This window comes from Athene cunicularia, assembly GCF_003259725.1.
Source record: "Athene cunicularia isolate RWA chromosome 2 unlocalized genomic scaffold, athCun1 chr2_part1, whole genome shotgun sequence".
Taxonomy (NCBI): Eukaryota; Metazoa; Chordata; class Aves; order Strigiformes; family Strigidae; genus Athene; species Athene cunicularia.
The window spans coordinates 11,160,653-11,188,577 of record NW_020799095.1 but is presented as its reverse complement, the minus strand read 5'-3'; the positions used below and the strand labels follow the sequence as shown (position 1 = coordinate 11,188,577).

At 40.8% G+C, this 27,925-nt stretch overlaps 1 protein-coding gene across 3 annotated transcripts in view; it reads left to right on the top strand.

Moving 5' to 3' along the window:
- Positions 1-27,925, top strand: part of RARB (retinoic acid receptor beta) — a 316,231-nt gene that overhangs the window by 264,182 nt on the left and 24,124 nt on the right. For all 3 annotated transcript variants that reach the window (XM_026842513.1, XM_026842512.1, XM_026842515.1), the window contains one exon: positions 5,054-5,195. In XM_026842513.1, the coding sequence (XP_026698314.1) occupies positions 5,054-5,195 (142 nt within the window). The remainder of the gene's footprint in view (positions 1-5,053; positions 5,196-27,925) is intronic.

Genomic DNA, 27,925 nt, shown 5'->3' with positions numbered 1-27,925 from the left:
ACAGGCTGTTCAAACAGATTGAGCTCACAATAGTCCTTCTCTGCTGATTACCCTGTCCCTGGCTGGTAGTGCAGGTTTTCAATTTGTAAACCCACTACATCTGCAAATAAGATTGTCATGCTGTATGCTGGCAAAATATTTTTAAGGCGGTGTTGGGATCAAATGATCCATATCTTCATACAGTGTGCATGACCTGAGCTCTAAATAATCTGACTTCCCAAAATCAAGTGGACAGGGAGAGGGAGTTGTGTAGATTCCCTATCAGATATGTAAGGTTCATGCTAACAGGTTCTGTAAGACTTCATAAGCTTAAACACTTAACATTGTCTTAAGGGCTCATCCTTAATGAGCTCCTTTGTATTCAGATATTCAGTGGCATAATAGTATTCAAAATATTACTGAAATAGTTGACATTCTCTGTGGGCACCACTGCTCTATACTGAGCTCTTTAATTTTGACACACTCTCAGGCAAATACAACAAAAGTAAGTGGTGAGTGGGATGAGGTAGGGTTTTTTGGTATTGTGTGGAAGTTAGATTGATTAAATAGATTATTTAGTTCTAAGCAATAGACCTAGTAAACTTGAGTTTATTTGCTGCTTGATACATACGGTTTCACATATCACTCTCTGCTTTCAGTGCGGCAGATAAGATATCAACACAATTAAAAGTGAAAAATAATCTGTCTGCTCTGCCAGTGGTGGATGCTCAGAGAACACACGCTGATACAATAGATTTCTGAATAATTTATACTCAGCATTTTTTCCTTGCACTCGGTAAATGAGGACGCCTAATGTGGCATGGTCAGAGTGATACTCTATCTGTCATCCATTAAGATAACAAGATTGGTGGGCCTGGGAGGAGCATGGCATGGTGCACAGAAAAGATGAGATTAAAAATTGAAATGTTTATCCAAAACGCTCTGTGTAAAGGATGCTGATAAAAGCAGCTCAGAAGGATGGAATGTATTCAAAAGTGTGATTTCTGCAAAGCTTTGTTTGTCTTTGCTAAAACCTCAAGATTCATGTTCCTTTCAAAAGTTGTGGATAAAAGGAATATTAGAGCAAATCACTGTTCCTGATCAGCCTTCAGTAACTCCCTCTACTTTAAATTCAGGTACTTTGTAGGTGCTATTGAAAACAATTACATATGACAGTAATGCTTTATGTCTCACAGAATGTCAGGGTTTTTTTTTTATATATATATTCATAAGGCATTTTAAATTACAAAGGAAGAATCATTTGTGCTTGTTTCTGGCACAGAAATGTCTCATCTCCTGTCACAGGGTGTTAATTTAGACAGGATGCTAAAATATTTGCATAAAAAATTGGTCATGTAAATATTCAGCCAAACAGATTCCTTTCAAGATGAATGTATTACAGTAAGTAGTAGTTTGTTTTCCAAGAGCCAGTAGGCACTAGAAATTGATTAATTTATAAGGAGTGGTGGTTTTACTGTGTTTGAGAACGTGTCTGAAGTTTGAGAACGTCTTAAGGTTAGGTCATGTTCAGATTTTCTTGGTTTTTGAAGAAACTGTTGGGGTTCTGAGATCAGATGGAAGTCATTGGAGAAAAAGCACTTGGAGGAAAACTCAAGCTTCCTTCTGACTTTGATATTTTTACTTAACAAGCCAGATACCTGTGCTATCTGCAACACAGCCTTGAAATGGTTTAAATGTGCTTTTCTGTTTAGCTGGGCAGCAAGTACCCACTTCACCCATCACCCTGTCCTGCAGAGTTTTCTCTCACTGTAGAGCTGCATGTTACCAAAGCAGGTGAGTTCCAAACCCCTGCAGAGGGGTAGACAGGACATTGTCTGACTTTTAAGCCCAATGTCAGATTTAGGAAATGCTTCTGGTCATGACCGTGCTTGCAGTGCCACCCAAAACTTGTGGCTGCACAGCACCAGGTTTATGGAGGCAGCTGGGGAAACTAAGCCCCAGTGCCCAGCAAATGCTCCTCGCCTCCTGGTGCTAACTCCTGTCACACCCCCATTGATGGCTTTGGTTTGGGGCTTGTATGCAAAGAGAGAAAATCATATTTATAATCTCGGCATTTTTCTTTGTGCCTGTCTGGAGAAAAAATTAAAGATTAAATCTTTTCAGTGACTTATTGCTGAGGTTTTTAAATTAGCTTGCCACAAGTCTTAGTAGAAATAGTATCCCAGTGTTGTCTTTGGGAAGAAGAGCGGGGGAGTGGGCACTAATATACTGCTGAGAAACATGTCCTTAGTTTTGAGCAAGACCACATTATACCTTTTCTCACCTGAATATTTTATGTAAGAAAGTTCATTTTTCTTTCTGTTTCATGAGTAACTGCAGGAAGAAAATCAAATACAGGTGTTAAAAAAATAATTTGTAAAACAGTCTAAGCTTCCACAAATAATATCCTCATCTATATCTTTCACTCTGTGTAGGACATTGCCTGGGGAGGTTAGGCTGTTGAAGAGACTGTCTTCATTTTGACCCAGAGAACTGCTTTCTCTGGGTTTGTTTTTCTTAAGTCTTTTATATTAGTAATGAGTTCACGAATGCTTCGTACTTCTTGTCTGCAAAAGTTAGATCACCTTTTTCTGTTGGGCTGTGTTGTCAACTTCATGTGGTAAGGACTGAGACAGCCTCCTCTGCTTTCCTTCCTGATGGACTGTAATAGGACAAAAGCGTGCAGAACCTGAGTCTAAATATCAGAACAACTTATCAATCAGTGGGTGCCATTAGCTACTGGTTATAGTTTGGTGAAGTATAGGTATGTTTGGAGGAGACTGTTTCCTCTTTTCCCTGTACTGAGTGACACTTTTGAAGCTCATACTTCATTACAAGTAGGAGCTGTGTCAGTAAACCAGAAGTCTCTTTAGCATAGATGCACAGCAGCCTCTGCCTCAAAGCATGTGCAGGCAAAGAGGTTTTGGAGGCTGTTTTCTTTAAATTACTCCAGTTGTTCAGTGTGGTGAGACAGTTGCTGCACGAGAGGGTAATTTTTGTTCATTTGGGCCATTTTGTTTCCTGCCCTGTCAGGCTGGTGGTAGGACAGTTATTCCATCAGTGGCTGTGAGTGTTAATTTACGTGCAGCACTGGATTAAGCTGGGGTGGCTGCAGGGGAAGCTACCAGTCTTGGCTTTCCCTACCTCTTTCTAGCTAAGAAGTGGTGACAGAATAAGCCTTATAGAGACACTTGAACCAGCACAGCTCTCTCACTTTCTGTCTATTGAATTAAACCAAAACAGATACCATAGACTCCTCACTGTTCTAGTTAGCATCATCAGCAATTACCACAGAGCCAGGCATCACAATTAGGGGAATATCAAAACAAGAAAGTAGTAAATGAATATTACCATAAATTTTCTTCTCATCAAGTAATCAAATGTACACACGCTTGCCATACTTGCCATTGCAGGGATTCAAGTAGTGTTAATGATCAAAAGGGGAATATAAAATATCAGTGTTATTGATAACTTAAAAGGTTTTGATTGTCTTGACAAATAGCTTCAAATTCTTCTCTTTCCAGGAGCTTAAGGAAAAGAAAGAAATTAAAAGTTTTCATTTACGTCTTTGATGGTAGTATTAAGTATCTTCTAAATCAGAGAAGCTAACCTCAGGATGAGGCTTGCCTGTGCAAGAGCTGCAGAAAACTGTTGCCTGGGGTTATGTGATTAAGGAGGCATTTTTCAGCTCTGAGTGAATTCAAGGCATTTTCATAACTTTAGCATCTATAGCATGTTGGGTGTGCAAGGAATTTATGACCAGCCCTTACTGACTGTGCCTGCCCTACCACTCCCTGATCATATGGTCAGAAACTCTCACAGTTAACACTGGACGATAGGGCTTTTGAACTACTCGCATATCTCAGTGAGTGCTTCTAGGACAGCCAATTTTATAGCTTACCATGATTGCATCTTTAGAAAAATGCATTGTGGGCACAGAACTATTGTCTTAGCAAGTTTACTGCTTCCCTGTAGGGTGTAAACATGTGGCTGGTTGAAAAGTTTTAACCTCTCAAGCCCTCCAACAAATACTAAATTGCTAACTGTTCTTCCATAATGCTACGATGTTGACTGAAATTTGACCCTGGTGCTTGCTGTAATGATTTTCAAAATCTGAGTGAGAAGGTTAAATAGTGCTGTCAAAATTCCAAATGTCTGTTGCAGAAATACTTTTGCTGAATATCTGTGGGTTGAGCTCTAAAATGCTTAAAGTAATCTTCTTTTTTTTTTTTTTTTTCCTTCATTATTATATGATATTATCTAAAGCTTGGTTTTAGTGAAGATAAAGAAATTAACTTGGGTTTTGCCTTTTTTCTATGCCAGCTAACCTTACTGTTTATGGCTGTTTTTTTCTTTTTTACTCACCAAAGGAAGCATCCAGTCAAATGGTGTTTCTTAAGTTCAAACCAGACCTCTAGTTCTGTTTAATTTCTGTTCAAGATCATTGTAATTACTTGATTATTTTCACAGCTGTATCTGAATAAGAAAAAAATGCTGTAATTGGCAACTTTTACAAGTTCACAACTCAATAACCTGATGCTGGAATTCTTCCACCTGCAGGAGCCTCATTAATTGTTGTAGAAGTTCCAGCAGCTAAGAGACCTGGGTTTCAAATTATTTCTCTTTTTACGTGCAGCCTTCAAACTAAAGAATCTTTGCAGTAACAAAAATAGAGGGGACCTTTCAGCTGAGAGAGGCTGTCAGTTGTTGGATGAATGTTTGACTTCCAAGTGGATCTGTTAGGAAGGCTGTTGTTTACCCAACTCATTACTACATCCATAAACCCAAACCATTTTTATTTTAGCTTTTTAGTAAAATCTAGGACTTCATTTCCTGAATGCTGTGACTAGTTCTAGTTTTGTTTATTCTGGCCTTAGGTTGCGTTATTTAATTAGTTTTTATTTAAGAGATGAGTCTTCTCTTGCAAGAGACAGTACTAAATTATAACAAGACTGAGTCTTTAAAGATGCCATAACTTTGCTTTAAAATAACAAAATTAATTCAATGTTAGTGCCTGTCTCTAAGGGTTATGGGAAGCTCAAAAGTTTATTTAATTTCTTTTTCTTGATTTCAGGGCTTTTTCCGCAGAAGTATCCAGAAGAACATGGTTTACACGTGTCACAGAGATAAAAACTGTGTTATCAATAAAGTTACCAGAAATCGCTGCCAGTACTGCAGACTACAGAAGTGCTTTGAAGTGGGAATGTCCAAAGAATGTAAGTTCTCTTCAGAAACAGCTTACTGTTAGTCCTATCCTATATATATATATATGTGGCAGTCCCAAGGAAAAGAATATGATACAATTCTGCATTGAAGCCAGTATTTACGTTCATATGTAGAGAAAGGAGTATGAACTTTGTACACAACTTCAGACCTGTACTTCCCGAACTTCTGAGTCCTTTACTTTGCAGCCAAAATGCCATCAGTTAAGAACTTCTAGTGCAACACGCTGCCTGTGCGGTGTGGCCACCCTGTGTGGGTGTGAGAACGCCCAAATTGGCAATTTCGACGGGTTTTCTAAAAGAACAAACCCACAGATACTTGCTCTAAGATTAGATTCTCTCCCATCTGCTCTAGAAATTACTTCTTGGGGCAAGGGTGTAAGGGGAACAGCACTGGCTTCTTAAACTCAGTTTCAGTCCTCCCTCTGCCCTGTGGACTGGCTTGTGGTTTTGCTGGGCTTGGTCTTAGCCCAGGCTGTCATGTCACGAGGGCTTCCCGCTGGCTTTTGTGCAGCAGGCAGCAGCCTCCTTCAGCCTTACACTTTCTCCCTCACGCCAATGCAGGTGCTTGTGACAGAGGTCCTTCTTTTAGTGGTAGTGCCAGCTTGTACCATTGTACAGAACTGACGGTGCAATGCTCTTGAGTCTTCAGTTCTTACTGGTTGGAGCCTCCTTGAAAGGTTAAACAAGCTGACAAATCCTCTTCTAAACCTGCAAAGCTAGTAAACCTGACTATGTGAAAGTGCTACCAGGTGCACAAAAACCCCAAATAATTTTCCTCTCACTCCTTAGAAATTTGTCATTTAACATTTTAAAAATATTTAGGTAGAAATCCATGATTTTTCTTTTTCCAGTTGATTAATATTCCTGTCAAGCATGAAAGTTTAGGTAATAAAGCCATTCTCAATTTCCTATGGGGTAATGTTTCTGAAACTTTCTCATTTTTGATTGGAGTGATTGCAGTAGAAAAAAAGTATTTGGTGTAGTGATTTGTTTGATTGTGGAGGGTTTTTACCTCTAGCAGTGATGTTCCTGATTTCGGTTGGTCAATTCCTATAATAAACGCTACAGAGATTTGTAGGATGTGCATAAGAGAAGGGAAAAATTGCCCACCACCACTTCTTTACTTTAATTCACCCACAGGAGTTCCCTGGGGAGACTTAAGACTAGGAAAAAAAAATGACACTGATGAGACATTTATGCCCAAACTGTGATTTAAACCAGTTCTCATCCTCAGCATTTCTCCCTCCTGAATTGCATGGGACTTCCGAGTAGTTCCCTTCTCTGTACTTGGGCAGGAGCCGAAGTCACACTGGTCCCTCCTGGTTGCATCCTATTTCTCTTTCCCACCCTCTCCTTCCTCTCATCTTGGAGGAAGAGTGTTGAAGAGCAGAGAAAGAACCACATACATCTTTGGGACCACTTTGCAGTGTTTCCAACTCCTTTTCTTGGAAATCTGAAGTTGGTATTGAAAACAGCATCAAGTTTCAAGCAACTGGGGGAGGACGTCTTAGGATTTCCATGAGTTCACTGTCCTTGGGTTTTCTGGTTTTCTCATGTGCCTGAAGTGCACTTACCTATACTTACGTGTAGATTTACTGGAGTGGAGACCATGATGGGAGTAAAGGAGAAGGTAGGCTAAATAGTAAGATGGACAAAGACATAAGATTAAATGAAGAGGATTTTATATCTATATCTATATCTATATCTATATCTATATCTATATCTATATCTATATCTATATCTATATCTATATCTATATCTATATCTATATCTATATATCTATATCTATATCTATATCTATATCTATATCTATATCTCTGTGTTCTTGAAGCTTTTTTCCTTCATAAAACCAGTATGATGCAGTTTGGAAGAGAAGAAAAAACACTTTTCTCACCTGAGGGCTTATTGTCCTTGAATTCTTAAGGATTTTATTGCTGACGTGAAGTAGTAATCTTATTAAATTCTATAGCGTCACATCAGAGCAGGTTTTGGAAATATCAGCAGTATTTTGAGCATGTTAACCGAAGTTACTTAGAGTAAAGTATAAAGACTTACTGCCTTTTAGGTGATGGATTGTTTTCTCCCATAGGGTAGCTGGAGCTTTGCCAGCAAGAATTAAGATTTTGCTCTGCCTATATTTTCTTGGGTGAACTGAGTGAAATTGCCCTTTGGCAGTTGTCTTTATCTCAAACCACTACAGGCACTGAAAGGGGAATAGCAGGTTGGAGGGGGACAGAGGATACTGGGGGGAAGTGAGGGATGTCCTCTGGCTGCATTTATGTAGGAGGCATTTGCAAAGGAATAGAGGAATTATTTTAAATGTCATCAGTTTGAATGCAGTGTGTCTTGAGTTCTGGGTTTAAGAACTAAGTCTGAAGTTATTCTGTGTCATCCCTTCATAAATAGGAGCTTTTAATCTCTTAAGAAATTTGAAAAACTATTTTCTTATCTGACCTTCTTTCATACATGTCTCTATGTTTCAACTCCATTTATTTAGAAGTTTATGTAAACAAAGGCACATTTGTCAGTGGGCCTTTTCTTACCAGATAGAGATTTTTCTTTTCTCCCAGCACCTTATTCACATTTTGTTTTTCTGTCTTCTTACAGTTCTGTTACCTTGTATCATGAAAGGCAGGAACAAAGGACAGAAAAAAAGTGTCAGAGAAATCTAATAGGGAAACAAACTTACAATGCTCAAACCAGTTCCAAATGGGGAAAGTAGTCGTGCTGGGCAGCTGCAAATAGGAACCTCAAGGTCTGTTCCCAGGAGCTAAGGGAAGGAGTAAATGGAGAATTTCAGTATACATGATAATCTGTGTTTAAAGGCTACAGTTCTGTGTTTATTTGTTTTGCCTTTAAAGGGCATGCAAAAGTACTTGCATATGCGACTCCTTTTGAGTTTAATGAGCATTGCACACAAACATCAGAGATGAGATGAGAACTGGTTGCCTAGCCAGTGTGAAAAGTATGGTTTTAAGAATGGAGGTGTTTTGGAAGAGAAGAGGGTACTGAGCATTTCTAGTATGCTTTTATCTTGTTTTAGAGAATGAAGTGAGTCGATGAAGGAATGCACTAGATTTGCATTTCTTTATAGGTTGTTTTGTTCGTGTAGGGGAAAAAAGTTATCTTCGACCCCATGTTATTCCTCAGATCTGATCAAGAGAGGTCAATAACAAGACTGCCTCCAGGGCAGGAGTGGAGCTATTTGCCTTGTGATAATATCTGCAAGACCCGCTGAAACTGGATCCCCCACTAGTGCAGGGACTGTCTTTCGTTGTGCAGTTGCTCTTGCAAAACGTTTGTGCTCCAGATAGACAAGACAAAGGGTGTGAGGGGAAACGACTTAGTGATGACTGTCTTATCATCCCACAACAGGGCAAAACACAGCTTGAAATAAAGCCCTGCTGTCTTTCATCTGATTCCTCTCCTTCAGAAACTGCTGAGCTTGTGTCCCTGCAACCTGAGCTGCAGCTCTCAGTGGAACAGCCAACCCCTCCACCAGCACTGCATCAGGTTTTGGGTTTGTGGTATGGCTGTCCCACATCAGTTCATGCTCAGGAGCGTGTAGGTGCAGCTGGGGATCTCAGAACCATTTCTATCCTTCTTACCCTTTCAGCCTGCTATTTATTTTTTTTTATTAACTTATAGAGACAAAAGGTGATCATACAGGATTATATTTTTTTTGCTGCTGCTGAAGTGAGAAGGCTACTAAGGCTGACAGTGGCTCATTATGTGATGAAGAGCCTTAGGAAACTAACCTTTGCCCTTCTATTACGTGATCTCTAAGCTGATGTTGAAGCACCATCCTTGGCCTGACCCCAGGTGTCAGCAAGAAGCAGACTGTTGCCTGGATGCATGGACCTCGGTCCTTGGGAGCTGGCAAGGGGTCACACTGCCTCCTGCAATTAAGGGAGCACGCGGGAAGCTGGGCAAAACTCTCAAACAATAATGGACTCTTTCAAGCAGGGTGATGGAACATACGCTTTGTAAGGTGAAGCCTGCCCTTAAACTGGGTTTATTGCAGGGTACAAGGGGGAAGAAAATGGAGCTTCCTTCTGCCACTACTGCTCAGCAGCTCTTCCACTTCCATCCTCTTTTATAAAATTTGCAGGTTGCAAGGACTGTCACTGTGCTTAATAGTCTTCAGAGTCCCCGTCAGACACACACCCAGCCCACATACCACAGTGTGATGCAGAGAAACACTCCATACTGGCATAAACCTCATCTGCAGTGAGCTCTAATAGAGCAAAATTATGTTTATAAAGGCACGGAATTATTGTTCCAGATTGCTTCAGTGCAGTGAAGCAATGTTCAAATTTGTAAATCTGCTTACAATTAACCTCCCTGGAGGAAAGGAAGGAGGAAGGGAGGGAATGCAGGGGAATTACCATGAAGTGGAGAGAATCCAGTTTTTGTGCTCTGTATTTGTGTTTTTTTTAAACTTGCACAGAAATGTCTGTTACTCTTTGTCACAGACTTCAAAGTCTTATAATATTTAAATGTTCATGCTTCTCAGAACATATGATTACGTTCTGCTGCTGAACAACAGAATGAATTGATTTACTTATTTTAATTCTGGTTTAAATTGGCAACCAGGAAGCATCAACTTGAAGAACTGTCATGTTTGTATTTTTTTATTTTATATTTGTTTCCTTTTCTTTCAGACTCCTTAGCGAAGCGCGATTCCATCTCCACTGAGTGGCTAAGCAGAGAGCTAGTCTGCTTAGTTGCATTTGAGAAGTTCATGCAGATTCTGCTGATGTAATTTTAAAGTGAATTAATTAGAATGCATGAAATCTTTGTTTAGACACTTTTACTCAGAACTAGTTGGGATTTATTCTTTTTAGTCAGCAGAAAGCACTGGATTTAAGAATTGCTTCTGCTTTGCTATGGGCTAGATTTTTAACTAAATGCGTAAATACCACACTGTGGCTGGGGGCTTTTTCAAAAATTCCAGCATGGTTACCTCGCCTGCTGACTTGCCTTGCTTTCTTGAGAGGCATGAGCTAAATATCAGAGTGGAAATCACAAAACCCTGAATTCTGTTCTGGGACTAATTCCTCTCTCTAAACATTACAAGCTGATTAGACTAGTTTTCCTACCTTGAGAGGTAAAAAAAAATGAATCTTTTAGCAGGGCCTGGGAGACATTTGTGCTTTGAAGATGAAAGATGCAAACTGTGAGAATACCAATTAAATTAAGAATTTGAGTATCATATAGTGGGGAAACAGCAAGCCTTATGGATCATGGATTTTTCGTTTTGTTCTGTAAGGTTGGGTTGGGTTTTTTTTTCAGTTGCTGGTTAGATAGGAATGCTTGTATTTATTTTTCCAGGCAGAGACACTGGGAACTTTTAAAAGTTAACGCCAAATGCTCAATATCACTGATGGGGAATCTTATTAAAATGAGAGCAAAGCCAACATGAAGGTTCTTCCTGCTACAAAAACCACAGTGCTCTAGTGTCAGTCAGCCCTCTGCCAGAGATAATGCACACTTTGTTATGTTATGTTGGGTGGCTGAAAAATATTTATATACAATGAAAATTCTCTTCTACAGAACTGAGTTCTACTTGTTGCCCATTGTTTCCCATGGTTAAATAAACATCTCTCGCTTTTTGCATCTGTTTGGTGTCTTTAGAGAAGCAGATCTGCTTTTCTTTTCTCCTTTTGGGGTCTGTGTCTTTTGTGTTTTAGCCTTTTCCCCGATTTTGCATAGCTTTCACTTGCCAGCTTTAATGTTTAAAGAAGCAACTTAGATTGAATGTTATTATTCATAATTTACTCTATGTTCTGTGAAGATGGTTATGTAATAGCAGTAATTGCATCAACTCACCTAATGAGCTTTCCCTCCAGTGCCGTGTACAGCAGATTAATAGCCCATGAATTCATTTGCAGCTCGTTGTGTTTCAGAAAAGTATTTCAGGCAGCAATTAATAAACTGCTAAAGAAAATAACATAAAAAATGATTTTTTTTATTATGTTAACTCTCCAGCTGAACAATTTATTGGCAGCTTTCATGATGTGGCTAAGTAAATTCTCTCCTAATTCCTCAAGCAGAGCGTGATTAGTGAACCCTGCCCAACTCAAGACTGTTTGGTAATTAGTCTGATCTTTACATACTAAAATGTTAGGGAAATGCATGAATGGTGTCCTAAGGTTTTCTTTATCTTCTGTTCATTGCCTTTCAGGTATTACACAAATAGCTGTAACTTTAAGCCATAACACACTAAGTGCTGCAAATTTTTTTCCCCCCTTTCTTGCATAGAAAACCCATAATTGTGTAAGCTAAGAACTGAAGACCCTGGCCAATAAACAATCCCTGGCACTGTTTGTGCTGCTTCTTTTTGGCTCCAGCGTCCTGTACCTCCCACGTGGTGGGACTGAGCCCAGAGCAGGGACCCAGGGAGGGTCAGGGGGCGCTGCTGCCCTGCGGGAAGATAAACCCGGGGTCAAATGCCACTGGGAAGGGAACATGCCAGGAGAAAGGCATAGAGAGAGAAGGAAGAGCAGGGAATCTCCTGTGACTTGAACCGTAAGAGGGAATGAGGTGATTGAACCCAAAGGGAAAAGAGCAGCAGTGAGATGCCAGGGCCTGCAACCTCCTACGGGAAGGGGGAGATACTGTTGGACGTGACCAGTCTTGCCAGGCTGCCCTAGTTTTTTTTTTTTTTTTTTTTTTTTAATGTCTTTAACAAGTTTTTCATGTTTTACATCATTCCTTGTTCGAAAAACCCAGTTCTCTTCCCCCACCCCTTAATCCAAAAGAAGCACTAGGCCTTGGCTTGTCTTTAAAAGTTGTAAAATATCTATATATATTTTAAAACCTTTTCCCTCATTTTGGGCTCTTGAGGACTGAGTAAGCATAAAGGGAATTCCTTCAATAAGCTCATACAGAGATTGATTACATGTCCTCAGCTGGAAGTTACATTAAGACTTATTCACTAAGGTATAGCTACTGTGGTGAACTTTTCATCGCTCTCTGCTGTCTCTATGACAACACGAATCCTGGCAGAAGTTACCATGGCTCGTGTGCTCTCTTCAGCCTTTGTCTGCATCCATCAATCCTAGTCCTTGGCGACTGTAAATATGTGCCTTTCTTACATTTTTGCTTAACAACGTGTTTTATTAAAGTTGTGACACTTGTAAAGTTATGCTAATCACTTGTACTGCGGTACCTGACCATGCTCTGAAAGAATTGTACTTTAAGAAAGGAAAAAGTGTCAATTGTATATTAGCAGTCTTTCTGAACACCTCTTGATCTTGTCCTGTGGAAGAAATTCAGCTGAATGGCACAGAGTTCTTGTACAAATAACTTCTCTTTCATTAGAGATGAAACTTAGAGATAACTAAAGCCAGTGAACAGTGTAATGCAGACAGTCTGATTTCTACTTACACCTGCAGCATGCTCCAGAGAAGTACGTGTTACTGTTCAGTGGCTCTAGAAAAGTCTTCAAACTTGGTTGAATCCTTTCTTATTTTAAGGGAGCACATTTCATCAGAGCCCATGTTGTGGCTAATGCTTGTTTTGTTGATGCTAGCAGCTCAAGTTTCTGTGGTCATCCTGCCATGTGCCACCTCCTCTAGAGGTCTGGCTCTTCTGTGAGGACAGTTAGTGGCACTGACACAGGTGGAACTTCCCATATTTTCATTTCACACATTTGGGGCTTTTTTTAGGGATCATTATGTGCTTTCTTCAGTTAGTTTCCCAGTAAAAGGCATTTGGGGCAGCTATCTCTTAGAAGGCTGCTTATTAACATGGATCTGGTTGTTTCCATGGCCTTTTTCTGTTATTTCTCATCCCCCACTTGGTTTAGGGGCATCTGTGGGGGAGTTACAGAACTTTTCTGGATTGTACATATAAAGAGCTCTTTCTCCATGCATTCACGTTGCCATTGCAGGTAGCCTTTGCCTCTTCTTAAGTATCCCAACTGCTTTCATGGCAGGCAAAACTCAGGGTTATCCTTTCTGCCTTGTGCTGTGGTGGGCAATGCTACTGCAAGAGCAGATGGGTAATCTGGAGGTAGCCGATCCCTGCCCAGTTCATGCGCTCTGAAGCACAGGGCTGTGGCCATGCTTGCTTGGTCATGCAGACATAACTGCTCAGACCCCAATCCCATGACCTCAAAAGCTTTGTTTCAGAGCTCCCATTCTTCCTTTGTGCACTCAGTTCATTCTTTGTATTCCTCATTTGGATCATTTTCTTTCTGGGGGCACGAGACATCATTGATGCATCTCTTTCTTCTAATTGCCATTGTGCCATGCAGGTTGTGCTTTCTATATTTTTTTTTTTTTTTTTTTTTTTGGGATGTTGAATCTGAAGCATGGAGAAATGTTGATGAGATAAATATCAGTCTGGGAACGAGTAAATTGCCAGTGTCCTGGGTCTTGAAGCTAAACATGGCTTATTTGGTTGTCAGGCCAACCTGAAAATGTTATCTACAGTAGCCAAGGTTCATGAGAAATGCAGTAAATTGTTCCCAAGAGTTCTGGGAAGTCTGAACTGCAGCAACCCGAAAGTTCCTGAAGGACGTGGTATCAGAGGAGATGCATATTTGGTCCTTCTCCTTAGAAGAAACACGTGTAGGAACATGTACATCTCCCTGATGGTTTATGTATCTGCAAATTTACTTCTTTATCTTCCTGGTGATCACTTTACTGGAGATGGTCTTGCGTAGGATAGGTGCCTCTGCAGAAGGCAAAGAAACAAAGCTCATGCTGGCCTCTCTATAGAGAGCAACTCCTGGGCTGATAGTGTGGAAGACAGAAAGCAGGCACTTGGAAGCCAGAAAGCTCTCACAAAGACGGTTTAGGAAGATCTCTACATAAATAGATGAGGCCATGGATTTCCCTCTGCCACTGTCAGGCTCTTATGGCTTGCTTTCATCCACTGCATGAATTGTTATAGCAGTGGGAGTTTTTCATTGCCGTGCCTGCGATAAGCCGGCTGACACGTTGCAGCTCCTCCTGCTGGGATGCTGGCCCTAGGACTGTGCTCTAAAAATAGCCTCCGTTTTTAGTTTGACTTGGTATCACATGCTCAATTTAAAATGCATCAGAACAGTTAATCTCCAGTTCTTCAGCTCTTGCATGGAAAGTGTACAGCATTTTTTATAGTTAGATGGCATACAAGCAATAGAAATATCAACCTTTCTATCCTAACTTAAATAACACTCTGTTGTTAATACTGATGAAAGGAAAAAGAAAGTTCATAGGGCATTGGGATTTTTAATTTCCTTTGACCCAAAACGAACAGAAACAGTTCTGCCCCATCTCACTTTACTCTGGTACTTGTTCACATGCTTGCATGTTTCTGAAAGCTCTTAAATTTTTAAATCTAGGTCTTATGAAAAGTCTGTCAATCAGACAACAGCTCTAAAAAGCGACTTGAATAAGTTGTAGCTTAAAGCCCTACAGGCAGTGCCTGCAGCTGATAGGCATTTAACCAGCTATGGGATTGTTTCTCAGTGGCATAGAAGTTGCTTATTATCAATATAGACAGATTTGGTAAGTAAATGTGATGAAATTATCTGACTTTTGGAGACATTTACCTGAATTTCAGAGTTAAATCTAAGTGGAATTCTTCCTTTCTGCTGGCAAAAAGTGCAACAGAAAGCAAACATGCTTTTAGTTGGATTACAGGCATGGTTAGTCATCTGACAGACAGTTTTAATGGAGTCAGAAAGACATGCTGGGGAAACATGCTGACCTACTTTTCTTTCTTTCATTTTTTAAACTTTTAAGCAAGTGAAATGTTAATTTTAAAACTCCCCATAAAGTTAGATTTTGCTGAAGGAACGCATTTTGTAATTAATTTATTAACACTTCTGCTTGGGGTAAGATAGATGGTTTTGGTAATGGAATTTCATCAGGTTGTTTTTGTTTCTGTTAGGAAATTGGGTTACATCTGAGAAATCCATGTTCTTCCCCCTTTCCAGAACAAAATAATCAGCTTCAAGTTAATGAATGATTTAAGTCCAATCCTCTGAGGGAGAACTTTACAAACCATTTAAAATGACAGACTAACAAAGTGTATTACATTTGTATCATTTTCAACGCATTATATTTTTAAACATTTGTCATCTTTAAACTTGTGGGAGGAGGGATTACGGGTAGATAGCATCATGCATTTTGCATTTGGGATTGTTTTTTCTCATGTTAAGTAGGTCGATGCTCCACTGTCGGTGTTTTCTTGGAGGCAGAACTCAGTGTATTTTAAGCTGGGAAACTCTAAACCACACAACTTGAGAGCCTGAAAAGAAAGCATTAAATTAAATAGGAGAATTTAGCAGTGAGGGTAGATTAAAACGTCACAAACAGAAATACTACATTGAATGATACTGGAAGATAAGGGACGGCATTTTAAAAATGCTGTAGGCATCATTGCACCCTCCTTTTAGCAGCAGGCACACATACTATTCATCAAATGGCTCAGGGATGCCAGGTTACTCTCTCTCTGGCACAGAGAGGTGCTTTATTCCCTTGGCAGCAACAGATAGTTTTGGGGAAAAGATCACTGGGTGGTTGAAGGAGCAGGAGAGGTCATCATTCCTTGACTCACCGGTCGATCCACAGACACTGTTTTCACCTGCTCTGTCTCCTCCTATTTCTGTCATTAGGTTTCCTGCTGTCAGTCAGCCCTGGTGCAAAGGGTGCTGCTGCAAATCTTTTGCTTCTTCTCATCTCTTCTGAAAAAAAGTTCTGGTTTCCTTGTTTTTATTTTAACTCCCAACTAGCTGATTACAGTTTGCATTTTGGAAATAGTAATGCAATTAAAGAGGGGTAGAAAAAATGGAAATTGGCAGGAATTGCAGGGGTTTATGGGAAGTAGTATTACATTTCAAAGAATCCGTAGGTTATGTCTTCTCTTATGAGCATAGTACTTCTACTTGCTTTCATATGGTGTATACTTTCAGAGGATGTCCCACTGGCAGAGTGGATTGAAATTTATTCTTTATCATTTTAAAAATGAAGTACAAGATACTTATTTTGGCTAATGCATGAGAACTTTTTCTGTATCTCAAGAAGACTGAAACTGGCATTGCGCTGGTTTTAGCCTTTTTGTAACCTATAGGCATCTGTAGAGGAGGCATCAGCCCAGGAAGACACATCGGCAGTAAATGAACGTCCTTATGTGATGAGCTGCAGCATCTTGCATGTTCAGCATCTCTGACTCTGCCATGGCTGTGTGAGCTACTCCTTGCATACAAGGACTGTCTTCCCCCTTTTTTTTTTGCCATAGCACTTCTTCTAGGTGACCCATGACACAGTTTGTTTTGATTCTGGTGGAGAAACAACAGGGAAGAGCCACTCAAAAAGTGTCACTCCTGAAATTTCATCAAGGTGGGTTTTTTCTGATACAGAAGACTCTTTGATACTGGAAGATGCAGCATTAGATTTAGTGAAGCTTGAGTTGCTCTCTCACAATATTGGTCTGCCTCTCTTGGGCAGGGAGCAAGCTGCTGGGGCTCTTGTGTTTCAAATTAGATGTCTCATGAAGATGGGTGTGAAATTCCAGAGCTCAGTGTGTCTGTGGTCTCACAGTCCACGTTACACACTGCCACGCCATCTGATTATCTCATTGAGGAGCTCAGGGATCAAACCCATGCGGTCCAGATCCTTGTAACAAGTGGCTTGGAGAACTCTTAGTTCCTAAGAGCCTTTTGACAACATTTTTCTACAAGAAAGATACTTCATTTGCCCCTTTCTGTAATTTGGAAGAGAACCTCAATGTATACTTCCCCCCTCCTTTGGATGCCTTTTTAGGTGAATGCTGCTACTAAATCAGAACATTCAGAAATTAATTTTAAATTTAAAAGGAATGCAAATAATAATTAAAAAGACCAAATAAAAGCAAGAGGATAGTTATTATTACTAAAAAGAAAGCCTGTTATGTTCAACCCTCTACCATAACACAGTGAAAAGGACACGGAGAAGAGAATAAGCAGAAATATTTTATTCCTTTAATTCTGCAGAAGGCTTAAATCCTGCTTCTTCTAAAGAGAGAGTCAAAGCCTTTTCTTGGCAACTTTTCCTGTTGTTTTCTAAGTCAGTTACAGCTATTTCACATGTTTCTTTTCCTACTAGAATTTAAGCATGGCAAGGTGTGAACATATATAAAACTATACAGACACATCAGCTGCCTCCCACAGGGTATGCAGTATTAAGCCCCGTGAGTTTTGGGGTCTTCTGTCTTGGCTGGGGGTGGCGAGGTAGGGAGATAACCCTATGGTAAATGGGCCTTGGAGTAATCTAGGAGGAACATTTAAAAATATTCCCCAGAAACCAGGGTGTGGGAAGAATAAGGCAATTAAAAGGAATCACTAGATATCCTGTCGTAACAGCTTATTGTATATATTTTTAATGAGTATTTAATCTCTAATGCTGTGTGATGGATTAGAAAAGAGGGGGAGTCAGGCCTCTTTCTGTGCATACTTTTATGTTTCCCCTTCATTGAACATTTTCTCTGGGCAAATTGTTTAACTTGATCTGGTTGGAGGTGTTCCAGCACAACAGAGCTTCACTGAAAAATAACACGGGGCTGAATCCCAAAATGCAGAGCGCTTAGCATCATGTTGTGTTCAGGTTTGCAAAATCTCAGGGTGAGTTACAGGAGGGATGGAAAGGATCCTTGTTACTTCCTTTCCTCCTCGCTGTGCATCCCAGGCCCTGGTGGACTTGCCCGCGCTGTGTCTGCCACATGGCCTGGGGCTTTGGGGCAGTCCTGCAGCTGACTGGGGAGGTGGATCTTCACTGGCTCTTTCAGGAACTGAATAAAGCTCTGCTTTTGGAAAGTTTTCAGCCAGTGCTTCCCATGGGGGTTATAGCCCAGGAACAATATCCTGAGGACCTCATAAAAAGCCTTCTGTAAGTGTATCTTGCATCAGGCACTTGCCACAGGCTTGGAGAAGACCTTAGCTGGAAGGAGGTACCAAGCCTGTGTATGTTCAGGGCCACACTTTTGAAGGACATAAAAAATTGGTCATTATCATCAGTGAGATCAGATGCAGGTAGAAACCGCTAGTAATGCCAGTTAATCCTGTGCTGTGTAGTCATTTGTAATGTCAACTGGGGACCACTACCCTCATTTAGTTAAGGATCAGCTGTGTGTTGAATTCAAACTCCTTGCCCAACCCTTGGCTTCCCTTTCAGACGTCATCTCACGTCTGAGTTGCATCCTTTGTTTTCATAGAGAAGTCTGGGAAAACTAGGTCAGTTTAGCCAAGTAGAAATTATTATTTTATTGAGTTAACTCTGTGATGACCTGCTGCCTGTTTGCCTTCTCAAAATGAACTCCCTTGTGTGCAGTAGGTCTTACAATGGAAGCTGCAGAGGCCTCAGTAATCACTTTGATTTCAAATCAACAATAAAAAGGCTGCTTTTTTTAGTATCTTGCTGCTTCCTGGAAACAAGTGTCTGTCTGCTTTGCTCCTTGTATGATCACTACATCAAGCTGGTCTGGTGTACTCTGAAAGTGCTTAATGTGAAAAGGTTATGTGCTGACTTTACTGAGGATATTTGAAAGATCATATGGAGAAATCAGGATTTGATGCTGCTTGACCCTGTCTGGCAGAATTACGCTCTTTAAGCCAATCCTGCACACCTTCTTTTTTAAATAATCACATCCACTTACTCCTGCTATTTCAAAACTAAAGACCCTGACAAGAAAGGATTTTTTTTTTTTTTTAAAATGAAACAGTAGTTGGAACGTATTTTAAAGAAGTTCTTTGGCATTGCACATAAAAGATAGAATATATCAAAATAGACAGTCTGATAATTAGGTGCAGGCTTGTGGAGTGATTCATGTCATAACGTGAGTGCTGAAACAGCTGAGGTTGCTGCAGGTGTGTTAAGGGAATTCGACCCCTTAATGCCATGATGCTTCTGCTGCTACATAAAGCAGGAGTACAGATGTCTGGAGAGCCTGAATTAATAGAAGAAAAGCAGTATTTCTGCGTGTGAATTATGGATGGAGCAGTGTTTATTAAACACACAAGCAATAGCCTTTGTCTCCCAGTCACTTTTTGCTTTCAAGAGTCACGTTAAAGCCTGCTGCTATCCCAGGCACAGAGATCCCAGGCTTGAGCTGGGACTTCAACTGCTGCAGGTTAAGCCGTGCTGGGGCTCAGCGCCAAGTTATGCCATGCTTGGGTGGAAAGGGGCGTCCTGCCCAAAGGAACACCTGGGAGGCAGAGGCATTTCAAGTGCCTCAGCTTGCCAGTGTAGTGTTTCGAGGTGGGCAGTGAGACACTAAAGCTGAAAGTGAATAAAGTTTACCTGTATCAGCAGCCAGCTTCAGCAGGGATTTTACAGGTGTCCGGTGACATTGCCAGCCCGGCACTACCAGAGCCTGCTGGCTGGTTTGGCTGGACTGTACCTAAATCCTGCAGATGGAAAAAAAAATAAAAGGGAAAAAAAAAAAAAAAAAGTAGTCCCCTGATCTCACTCCTTCCTTTCTCCTTTGGTTACAGTTTGTGAAAAAAGGACAATGTAATCTTAAAAAAAAAACAAAAAAAAAAAAAAAAAAAAAAACCTCCACCCCAACAACAAATTTGCAGGCTGTTTATTCCAATTGCTCAGATTTTGGGAAGGGAAAGGAAGTCACCCCCACTCTAAAATGCAGTGAGGTGCAGTAGTATTTTTTGAGCATGTTTTACTATTTGATGAAACCTTTCTTTTAGTATTATGGCAAACCATTTTTAATGACAGGCACTGTTAATTAAAGAATCTGACCCAGGTGCCGAAGAAGCCCACTGGCAGTTGCAGATGTATGCCCACCAGCTATGCTGGACTGCACGTCAATGTGAGGCTTAAACAGTAAATTTTTTTGGCCGATCTTCTGGTGCTTTTAGGTCCACCTGGTTAAGTAATACAGTTCTTCCCTTCTCTTACTCCCCAACCAGCTCTCCTGGTGAAGCAGGTCGCTGGGCAGCAGCTCCAGCTGGCCAGGAGGGGAGCCCGGACAGGGAGGTTGAGCATGGCTGGGGAGCTGCACACTGTGTATCCCCCTGACCCACCACTTCAGCGGTCAACCCTGGCACCTTGAGAGCTGGAAATAACCTCCTGATAGTAATTTTTTTTTTTTTTTTTTTTTTTTTTTTTTTTTTTAGTAGTAGTAGGAGTATCAACAAGACTTTGTCCTTAGGAAGGAATTTATGTAAGTTCATAATGGAGTGTTTTCCATGTTAGCTGCAGAGGAATAGGTAAATAGTAGCTGAGCTATATCTTTGCTTTTATTATCCCTGGCCTAGTGGGAGGCCAGGGCTGCAAGCTGCCGAGGCTGTAACACAGGCTAACGCTGCGATTCAATACTATGGCTGCCTTTCTTAAAATGCGCTGGGAACAACTGTTCCTCCGCCTTCATGAGCTCAATTTACAGTTGCAGGAGGCAATGTGTTCTTCGTGCTTGATGAAGTACACTGAGCACGCAAGCCTCTTCAGATGTGTTGTCAGTTGGCAGCTTTCTCGCTAGATGCACCTTTACACAATTGCACAAGGCACCAGGAGGTACAAATGTGAAATTTAGCCTTGGGGGCAAAACAAAGAAATGAAACTTAGGTATGAATGCGGTGTTATCCATCTGCAGACACAGATATTAGACCTGATCTCCTACTACGCAACTGTAGTTTTACACTAATAGGACTGCTGCAATCAGTGGAGTAGCACCACTGCAAGACAAAAACAGCAGTAGTAATAAGTTGGGGTTGTTATTTTTAATTCTGGCAAATAATGTGGGATGGAACCCTGTTTGGGGAAAGCCAAACTGCATGAAACCAACCATAATAAAAGGGAGAAATGCAGGTGACATGCCATCTTGGTATTGCTCCTGAACTTCTGCTCTTCCTTCTAGGGAGCTCTTACCCTGGGTACTGAGCAGCCGTGTGCGAGCGGAGAAAAGGGATCTTCCAGCTCACCTCCTTTTTATTGTAGCCTTTCCATTTGCTGTCCAGTAAAGTCATTTTTATCATCCGTAATCAGAATTTGTCCCATAGCTGAGACTCATTCATTACATTGAATGAATGTGCTTATTATGGAAAGTTGTTTTGTTGAAGGAGTCTGTTAATGGCATTGTCAGGAAAGAGGTTGTAATTTGTCATGGTAGGTAGCTTTCCAGCTAAGTAAAAAGCAAGTCATGTTCTTTTCCTCTGTGCATGTTAGGCTGAGAAATAAAACAGCCACAGCAGGTTGAAGTGTACGAAGTGCTACAGTCGGGCCAAGCAGCAGGCAGGAATGGAGTGCAGTGCCTGGTCTTGGTTTACAGCTGTGTGCTTCCCTGGCCATCAGTGACCCTGGATAATGCCCAACAAATTAAATTCATGACTTTGGATAACCCCAGCTTCTCCCAGTTACAAGGCATTGTATTAGCATGACTGTCTCTTAAAAGAAATTAGTGTAATATCTGTAGATTTACCTTTTTATGACCCTGGAGAGAAAGGTCAGGTTCAGGATATTTTTACCTGTAATCAGTTATCCATAAAGAGTTAGTGTACCAGGCTTCAAGATTGTAGCTCAAAAGGGCAGTTGCTTTGAGAAGGTAGCTCAAAAGGGCACTTAAACAGCTGAAATCAGATGAGACAGATTTAATGGCCTCTTAGTGATTTCTGACTGAAAGTTCAGAGTTTGAAATTTAGGGATTTTTTTTTTTTTTAACCTAGCCTATGATAAAACAAATGCAGTACAGCTTAATAGAAATTTAATTTCAGACTGAGTATTTAGAAGTGTTTTTCAACTGCGTATGCACTTGGTGACTTTGGCTGTAAGGAAGAAAAAGAATAATCACATTGTGTTTGTGGTCTTGTATATTTTTTACTAATGTTTTAAGACATTGCAATTCCAGAAAAGCTGTCGTCCTGTTCCCCAGAGTATTTCAGTTTAACCAGCTGTATGCAGAACTTTTATCTAGACTACCACAGAAGTTATTAGTAAATCCACTGGGATTTTGGCAGACAGAACAGTAGATAGTAAGCACACAATACTTCATTTCCCTGAGGGTTTTTGTTTCATGGGGATTCTGCTGTAGGCTGGCACTTCACAGTGAGTTACCCACGGAAGCCCTGTGAGATTGGGAAACCTCCCTGGAAGGAGTGATTAATTCCCAAAGCTCCTTCCCATTCCTGCACTGAGCAGGGAAAGGGATGACTGCAGAGGGTAATGCTATTACTCTACAAACATGTTGCAGGTGGTATGGTAGATCTTAATAAAACTGCAGGGTTTACATTTATGGTAAAGGAGTGACTGATTTCAGGCAGAATACTGAGAGATATGGGGCAGGGCACGACCAAGGAGGGAATGACAGATGTGTAGATTAATTCAGTAGCAGCACAAGATCCACAGGGACATTGTGGGACCTGCCTATGTAGATGCTCCATCTCGCAGATGGGAATTTCTAGCTATATCAACTAACTTGAGATGATGCCTATGTGAAATACAGATGGAAACGTATCAGTGAGTAAATTTTTGCCTTAGTTGATGGCTATGGCTAGGATATTGCCGTTGCATTGTTGGTGGTTCTTTATGGGAAATATTAGTGATTTATCCTGCTTGCAATTGTTATGTTAACAATCTTCAGTAGCTCTATAAGCGTCAATTTCTAAGAGTATGGGGATTATCCTATTTCACACTGGCAATTAGTTGATGATATGAAAGCACTTTGAAAATGAAAATTGTGGGGCAAACGCTATTTAAACAGTTCATCGTTAAATGTGTAATCACGTCTCTCCTCCTATTTTGATTGCAATGTGTAGGGAGAAGGTAAAGGAGGCCAAGGAGTCTGCTTTCGGTTCAGCCCCTGGTGTAGATACCATGCCCTTTACATCCTGGCTCTGACTCAGCTGCTTCTCTTGCTGTCTCTTAGGACTGCCCACACCCTCATGCTGCAAAACACATTTTATTCTAGTTTTGTTCTACTTGTTTGCTGTCTTTCAGTTTCTGCAACTTCTTAATTTTTCATTTGTTCATAGGACTTGTTTGGGGGAGGCGTTCTTTTTTATTTTTGGAGTCCTGATTTTTATTCTTCGGGCAGTTGTTGCTGTGTTTGATGTGTTCTGCAGAGCTTGAACCAATCCTGAAATACTATAGTGAATATAGAGGCAGGCATTAGTGATAAATTCATACACCTGGAAACAGTTTATGAGCTTTGATTTATTTTTTTTTTTCCTGCAGAAGTACTTTATGGAGCCTTCTGCAACATTCAAGCCTTTAGAACCAGTTCTTTCCTCCAACGGTTTTGGGTCTTGGATTGGCAGTTCTAGATGTCCAGAGTGTGATAGCTGCTGGCTTTGCTTCTGGATATCTTAAAATAAAAATGAGGAAAAAAAAAATCTTTTCTCTTTAATGATAGTAATGTGACATAATAAAAAAAAAAAATAAAAAAAGACTACGGAAGCCATACCTTTCAGCTATATTCAAGGAGTGTTTTTCTCAGCCTATTGTTCTGAATTGGCTTTCCAGTTTTGGTCCTATGTCTGAGTTCAGGTAGTATTGTTCTTCTTCAAGAGACAAGAAACTCCTTTTTTGCTCACTCCATATACTAACGTTGCAGGGATGTGACAACAGCAGGTGCCAAATTTCATGTCAAAAATAAAATTTTCAGGCTGATAGAATCCTTGAAACCACAGATCAAGTTTCAGGCCAGTTAAATAAAGCTGTAGAGCATCCATTTGTATCATTCATTCATATAATGAAACCTGTTCTTATAACTCAGTTCTTGATGTATTAACCCCGCAGTTATCCTCATACATAAATGGGAGATGTGTTGCTTTCGTCAGTTATAATAGGATATAACCATATAAATCCCCTGTGCATGAATGGAAAAATAGAGGCCCTTAGGCTGTAAGTATCAAAGGTCTCCCCTATACTTACAATAGCCTAATAAGGTTATTTTGGAGGCATAGGTAATTACTCATGGACTCCCTATAGCTAGTGATTCATTGTTCACTACTGAAACATTTCTAAATGAATTATGTTTTAAACAAGCAAATCCTTGGCCTTCTCTTTTATGGGAGGAAAAAAAAGAGAACTGGAGGGATACAAAATTCCACCATTTTCTGCATTAAAATACACTGCTTTCTAGTTAGAAGGTTCTTGGTATTTGAACCAATTGAAACGTACTATCGTGCTTCTTAGTGTTTTGATTCCATGGATGTGTGTTTCTGAATTTCACATTTTGATGAAAATGTTATTGTTATCATTAATTTGATATTTAGAAAAGACTGTGGATAGAAGAGCTCAGTGCAATGAATAAAACAGTCGGAGTTAACTGTCCCTGGGGATAGAATCAATCACTGTTGTAGAAGAGGGTGACATTTAAAAAAGAAACTCAGAAGAAAATGTCATGCTTAAAAAATTAGATTTAAACGCACTAGCTCCTGATTGATTTTTATTGCACTCAGATGGATACACTGATTGATTATCAACCTTACAAATGTTTAGTACCTTTCTCACTTCTCTAATAATCAGAATAATCTAATTTTCAATGTCATTTAAGTTACCGTATTCAAGGTTATAATAGATCATATTTCTAATAAAACATAGCAATTATGTAATGAATAATACAAAGCTGCAAGGGAGAGTTCGGATTCACCTTTGTCTTAAAAAAAATCCGCCATCAGTGGCTAGAAGAGCCAGTGTACATGAAGGAAGCCGACAGGACGATGTCCTCTGGATTTGTGGTGTTTTTCCCTGTTGTAGAACTGAGGTTCCTGGAGCATTGGCCAGGGTGCGTTTGCCATAGCTGAACATTATATCTCAATAGGAAACCAGGGGCGGGCTTGAATTCTGTAATAGATGTGCTTGCTCTGTGCCTGGGGAAAAACGATAGTGTGCCAGGTGCTTATGAAATTTCTTCCATGTTTGTTTCTCTGTGCTCCCTGTTAATTTTCATATGTGTCTGTAGAGAGATACTATCTCACTCAATTTGAGATGTTTTCTTGTGGCAATTGTACCCGACAGCTGACATGGTTGATTTCTCTGAATCAGCTACAAAATATGCAGGTTTCAGTGTGTTTCAGTTTTGTACTCGAAGCCCCTGAAGACTGCATACTTGTTATTGGCTTTGTCCATTAGAAACAAGAGTTTTGTGTTTGAAACGTGCTTTGCCTCCAATCGTTCTCCATATGTCAAAGCTCAGTTTTGGCATGGGAATTTGTTCTAAGATAGTTTCCTGTTCTTTTTAAAGACTGAGCAGTTTTGCCTAAAAGAAAACATTATTTCATCTGGAAATCACGACCTAGGAAAACCAATCTATTTATAACTACCTGGTGTTCTGCGTATTTTGCTGCTATGTTTGGCTTGCTATTGCATTGCTGATAAAATGTGAACAGGAGTCTTACCATTCTGAATTGATGGCACATCAGTTTGTCAAGTGTGATTGTGTTGATTTCAAGATGATTATTTTGTTCCTTTTCTCATGATGGAGGAAAGTCAACCAGGAAAATCAACCTTCTTGAGGTCCCTCATCTCTTCCTGCTTCCACCAGCTCCTGGGCATGGGAGCCAGCGGTGATGCTGGCTTTGGCCACAGGGTCTGAGAGCCTAGTTCAACAGCAGCCGCAGCAGTTCGAGGTTTTCCATGGTGACTTGTGAAAGACATCCTCACAGTCTGCCATTTGTTAGCATGAAAGCAGTTTATTGAATGGTGATGGGAAGTGTGACGCGTGGTATGTGTGGGTCATTTATCCTGACGGATCAAACTTGGCAGCGGCAATAGGTAGATGTTTTGCATATTTGACTGAAATTGTCCACAGCTGCTAACTTCTGCCAGAATTAGAAATTTTTAGCAGCTGGAATTGGAGAAGTCAGAGTGTAACGGAGCTGTGCAAGACTTGTGGGTTTCCACCCTAGCAAGCAGTTTGGTGCTCCTGGAAGCCCTGGGCACAGTGCTGAACATCAGCCCCACTGCCCATGTGTGGCACCATTTGCCTGCTGTGTTGGGCAGCCCAGGCTGCCTGGCGTTCAACAAGGGATAGATGGCTCCCCGAGACGCAGGAGAGCAGGCGGGAGAGCGAGCCTCTGCCCAGAGAGGAGAGTTGGCAGGTCTGCGGCGGTCTTGCCTCAGCTCACCTCTCGTTTCTCTCTCATCAGCATTCGCAGACAAAAGGAGTCTTTTTGAAAACCTACCTTGAGCCCAGTGCTGTGCAATTACTGACTTGCTTAGCGTGCTTTATGGTGCTTTTGAGATTTGTTAGTTTAACGAGTAACTTCCAAAATATTTAGGGACAAGAGAAGTGTGGTTTTACAGGAATGTGAGCTAACTGGAAACACTAGTAGTTGTCGCTACAGGAACAAAACCAGTTAACTAGTATACAGAGCTCTTCAAAGGTCACGGGGATCTCCAAGAGACAAAACTGCAGTGATAGAGTTTCAAGTCCTGAATTTATAGCTGATTAATCATTATAATGTATTAAAGGTGCTGTCTAACTATCTTCTGGGCATCTGGGGAAGCACAGGTTATACAAGTAATTGGAAAAAATGCGTTGAGAGCTGCAGATTCTTCTGCCCTGGACACTTTTGTGCCACCTTTGACAAAGGGGAGTACAAACACTCACTGTTCTGTAATTTTACCTGATTATCTACAAACTGCCTAAATCTCTTGGGCTGGATCTCAGACTCTTCTTAGGCCAAGAGATGACTAAGTTTCATGGACCTGAGGGGCTTGCGTTTAAGACTGGATGGTTCCCAGCATTACGACATGCTTGATATGATCCTGCTCAAGCAGGAGAATTGCTGCATGGTTGCTAAATGAGAGCATTGGGGTCCTCTGAGAGAAACTGGGTCTTTCCTATACTTAGTTTCATCTTCAGCAGACTCTGCTTTTCCTGAAAAATCCATTCTTCCTGCCTGCAGCTTTTGTGCCCTGCCCAGTGCTTCACGTAGAAGAGGGAAAACATGTCTGAGGCTAAGGAAAGCACTGGCAAACCTGGGGTGAAGAGAACCCACTGGATGGGACAAAATAGGATGTTGCATCAGGTTAGGGGGATGAATGTTTGAGGGAAGGGTCTGGTCCTTAAAGCGAAGGCCACAGAAAGTGCCTTTGCCAGCTTGCGAACCCTGCCGCGGCTGCCTGGAGGTTTCTGGGCGTGGAAGTGCAAGTCCTGGCGCGTGTGTCGAGGGGACAGGGAAGCTGTCATCGGAAGATGGATCGGAGCAGACGTGCTCAGGCGTGGGTGTGCGTCGCTCAGCCGTCCGAGCAGCGCCAAGATGGGGCTTCCTCACATATCAAGATACACCTTTTTTCATTCTCTTTCCCGACACCACCACCACATTTGTTTTCTTATCTTTTTTAACTTCCAGTATTTCTCACAGGGCAAGAGAGCTTCCATACTGTCCCCTGTCGGGAGCTCCTAAGTAATGCAGCCATCGAGTCAGAATTTAGTGCACAAGTAATGAAATTCATAACCTGAGGTTTCTACGGTGGCATTAACTGTGACACAGATTCATCACTGGCGTATCATCATTAAAAGGCAGTGGAATTACATCGGGGATTGATGTGATCATATGCATGTAAAGATCAAGATACAAAAAGGTGTGATTTATGTAATATAAGCATAAGCTGTAATCCAAACCCCTTCCCACATGCGGTGTGACAGTTCCTGTTCCCGGAGCAATGATGGCTTTTAAATTTACTGGGTAAATGTGTGCATTTATATGTTTTTATTTAACTCTTTTAAACATAGAGTTGTCTTAATCTTTTTCTCTTTTTTTTTTTTGGTGTTGAATTATAGTTGTA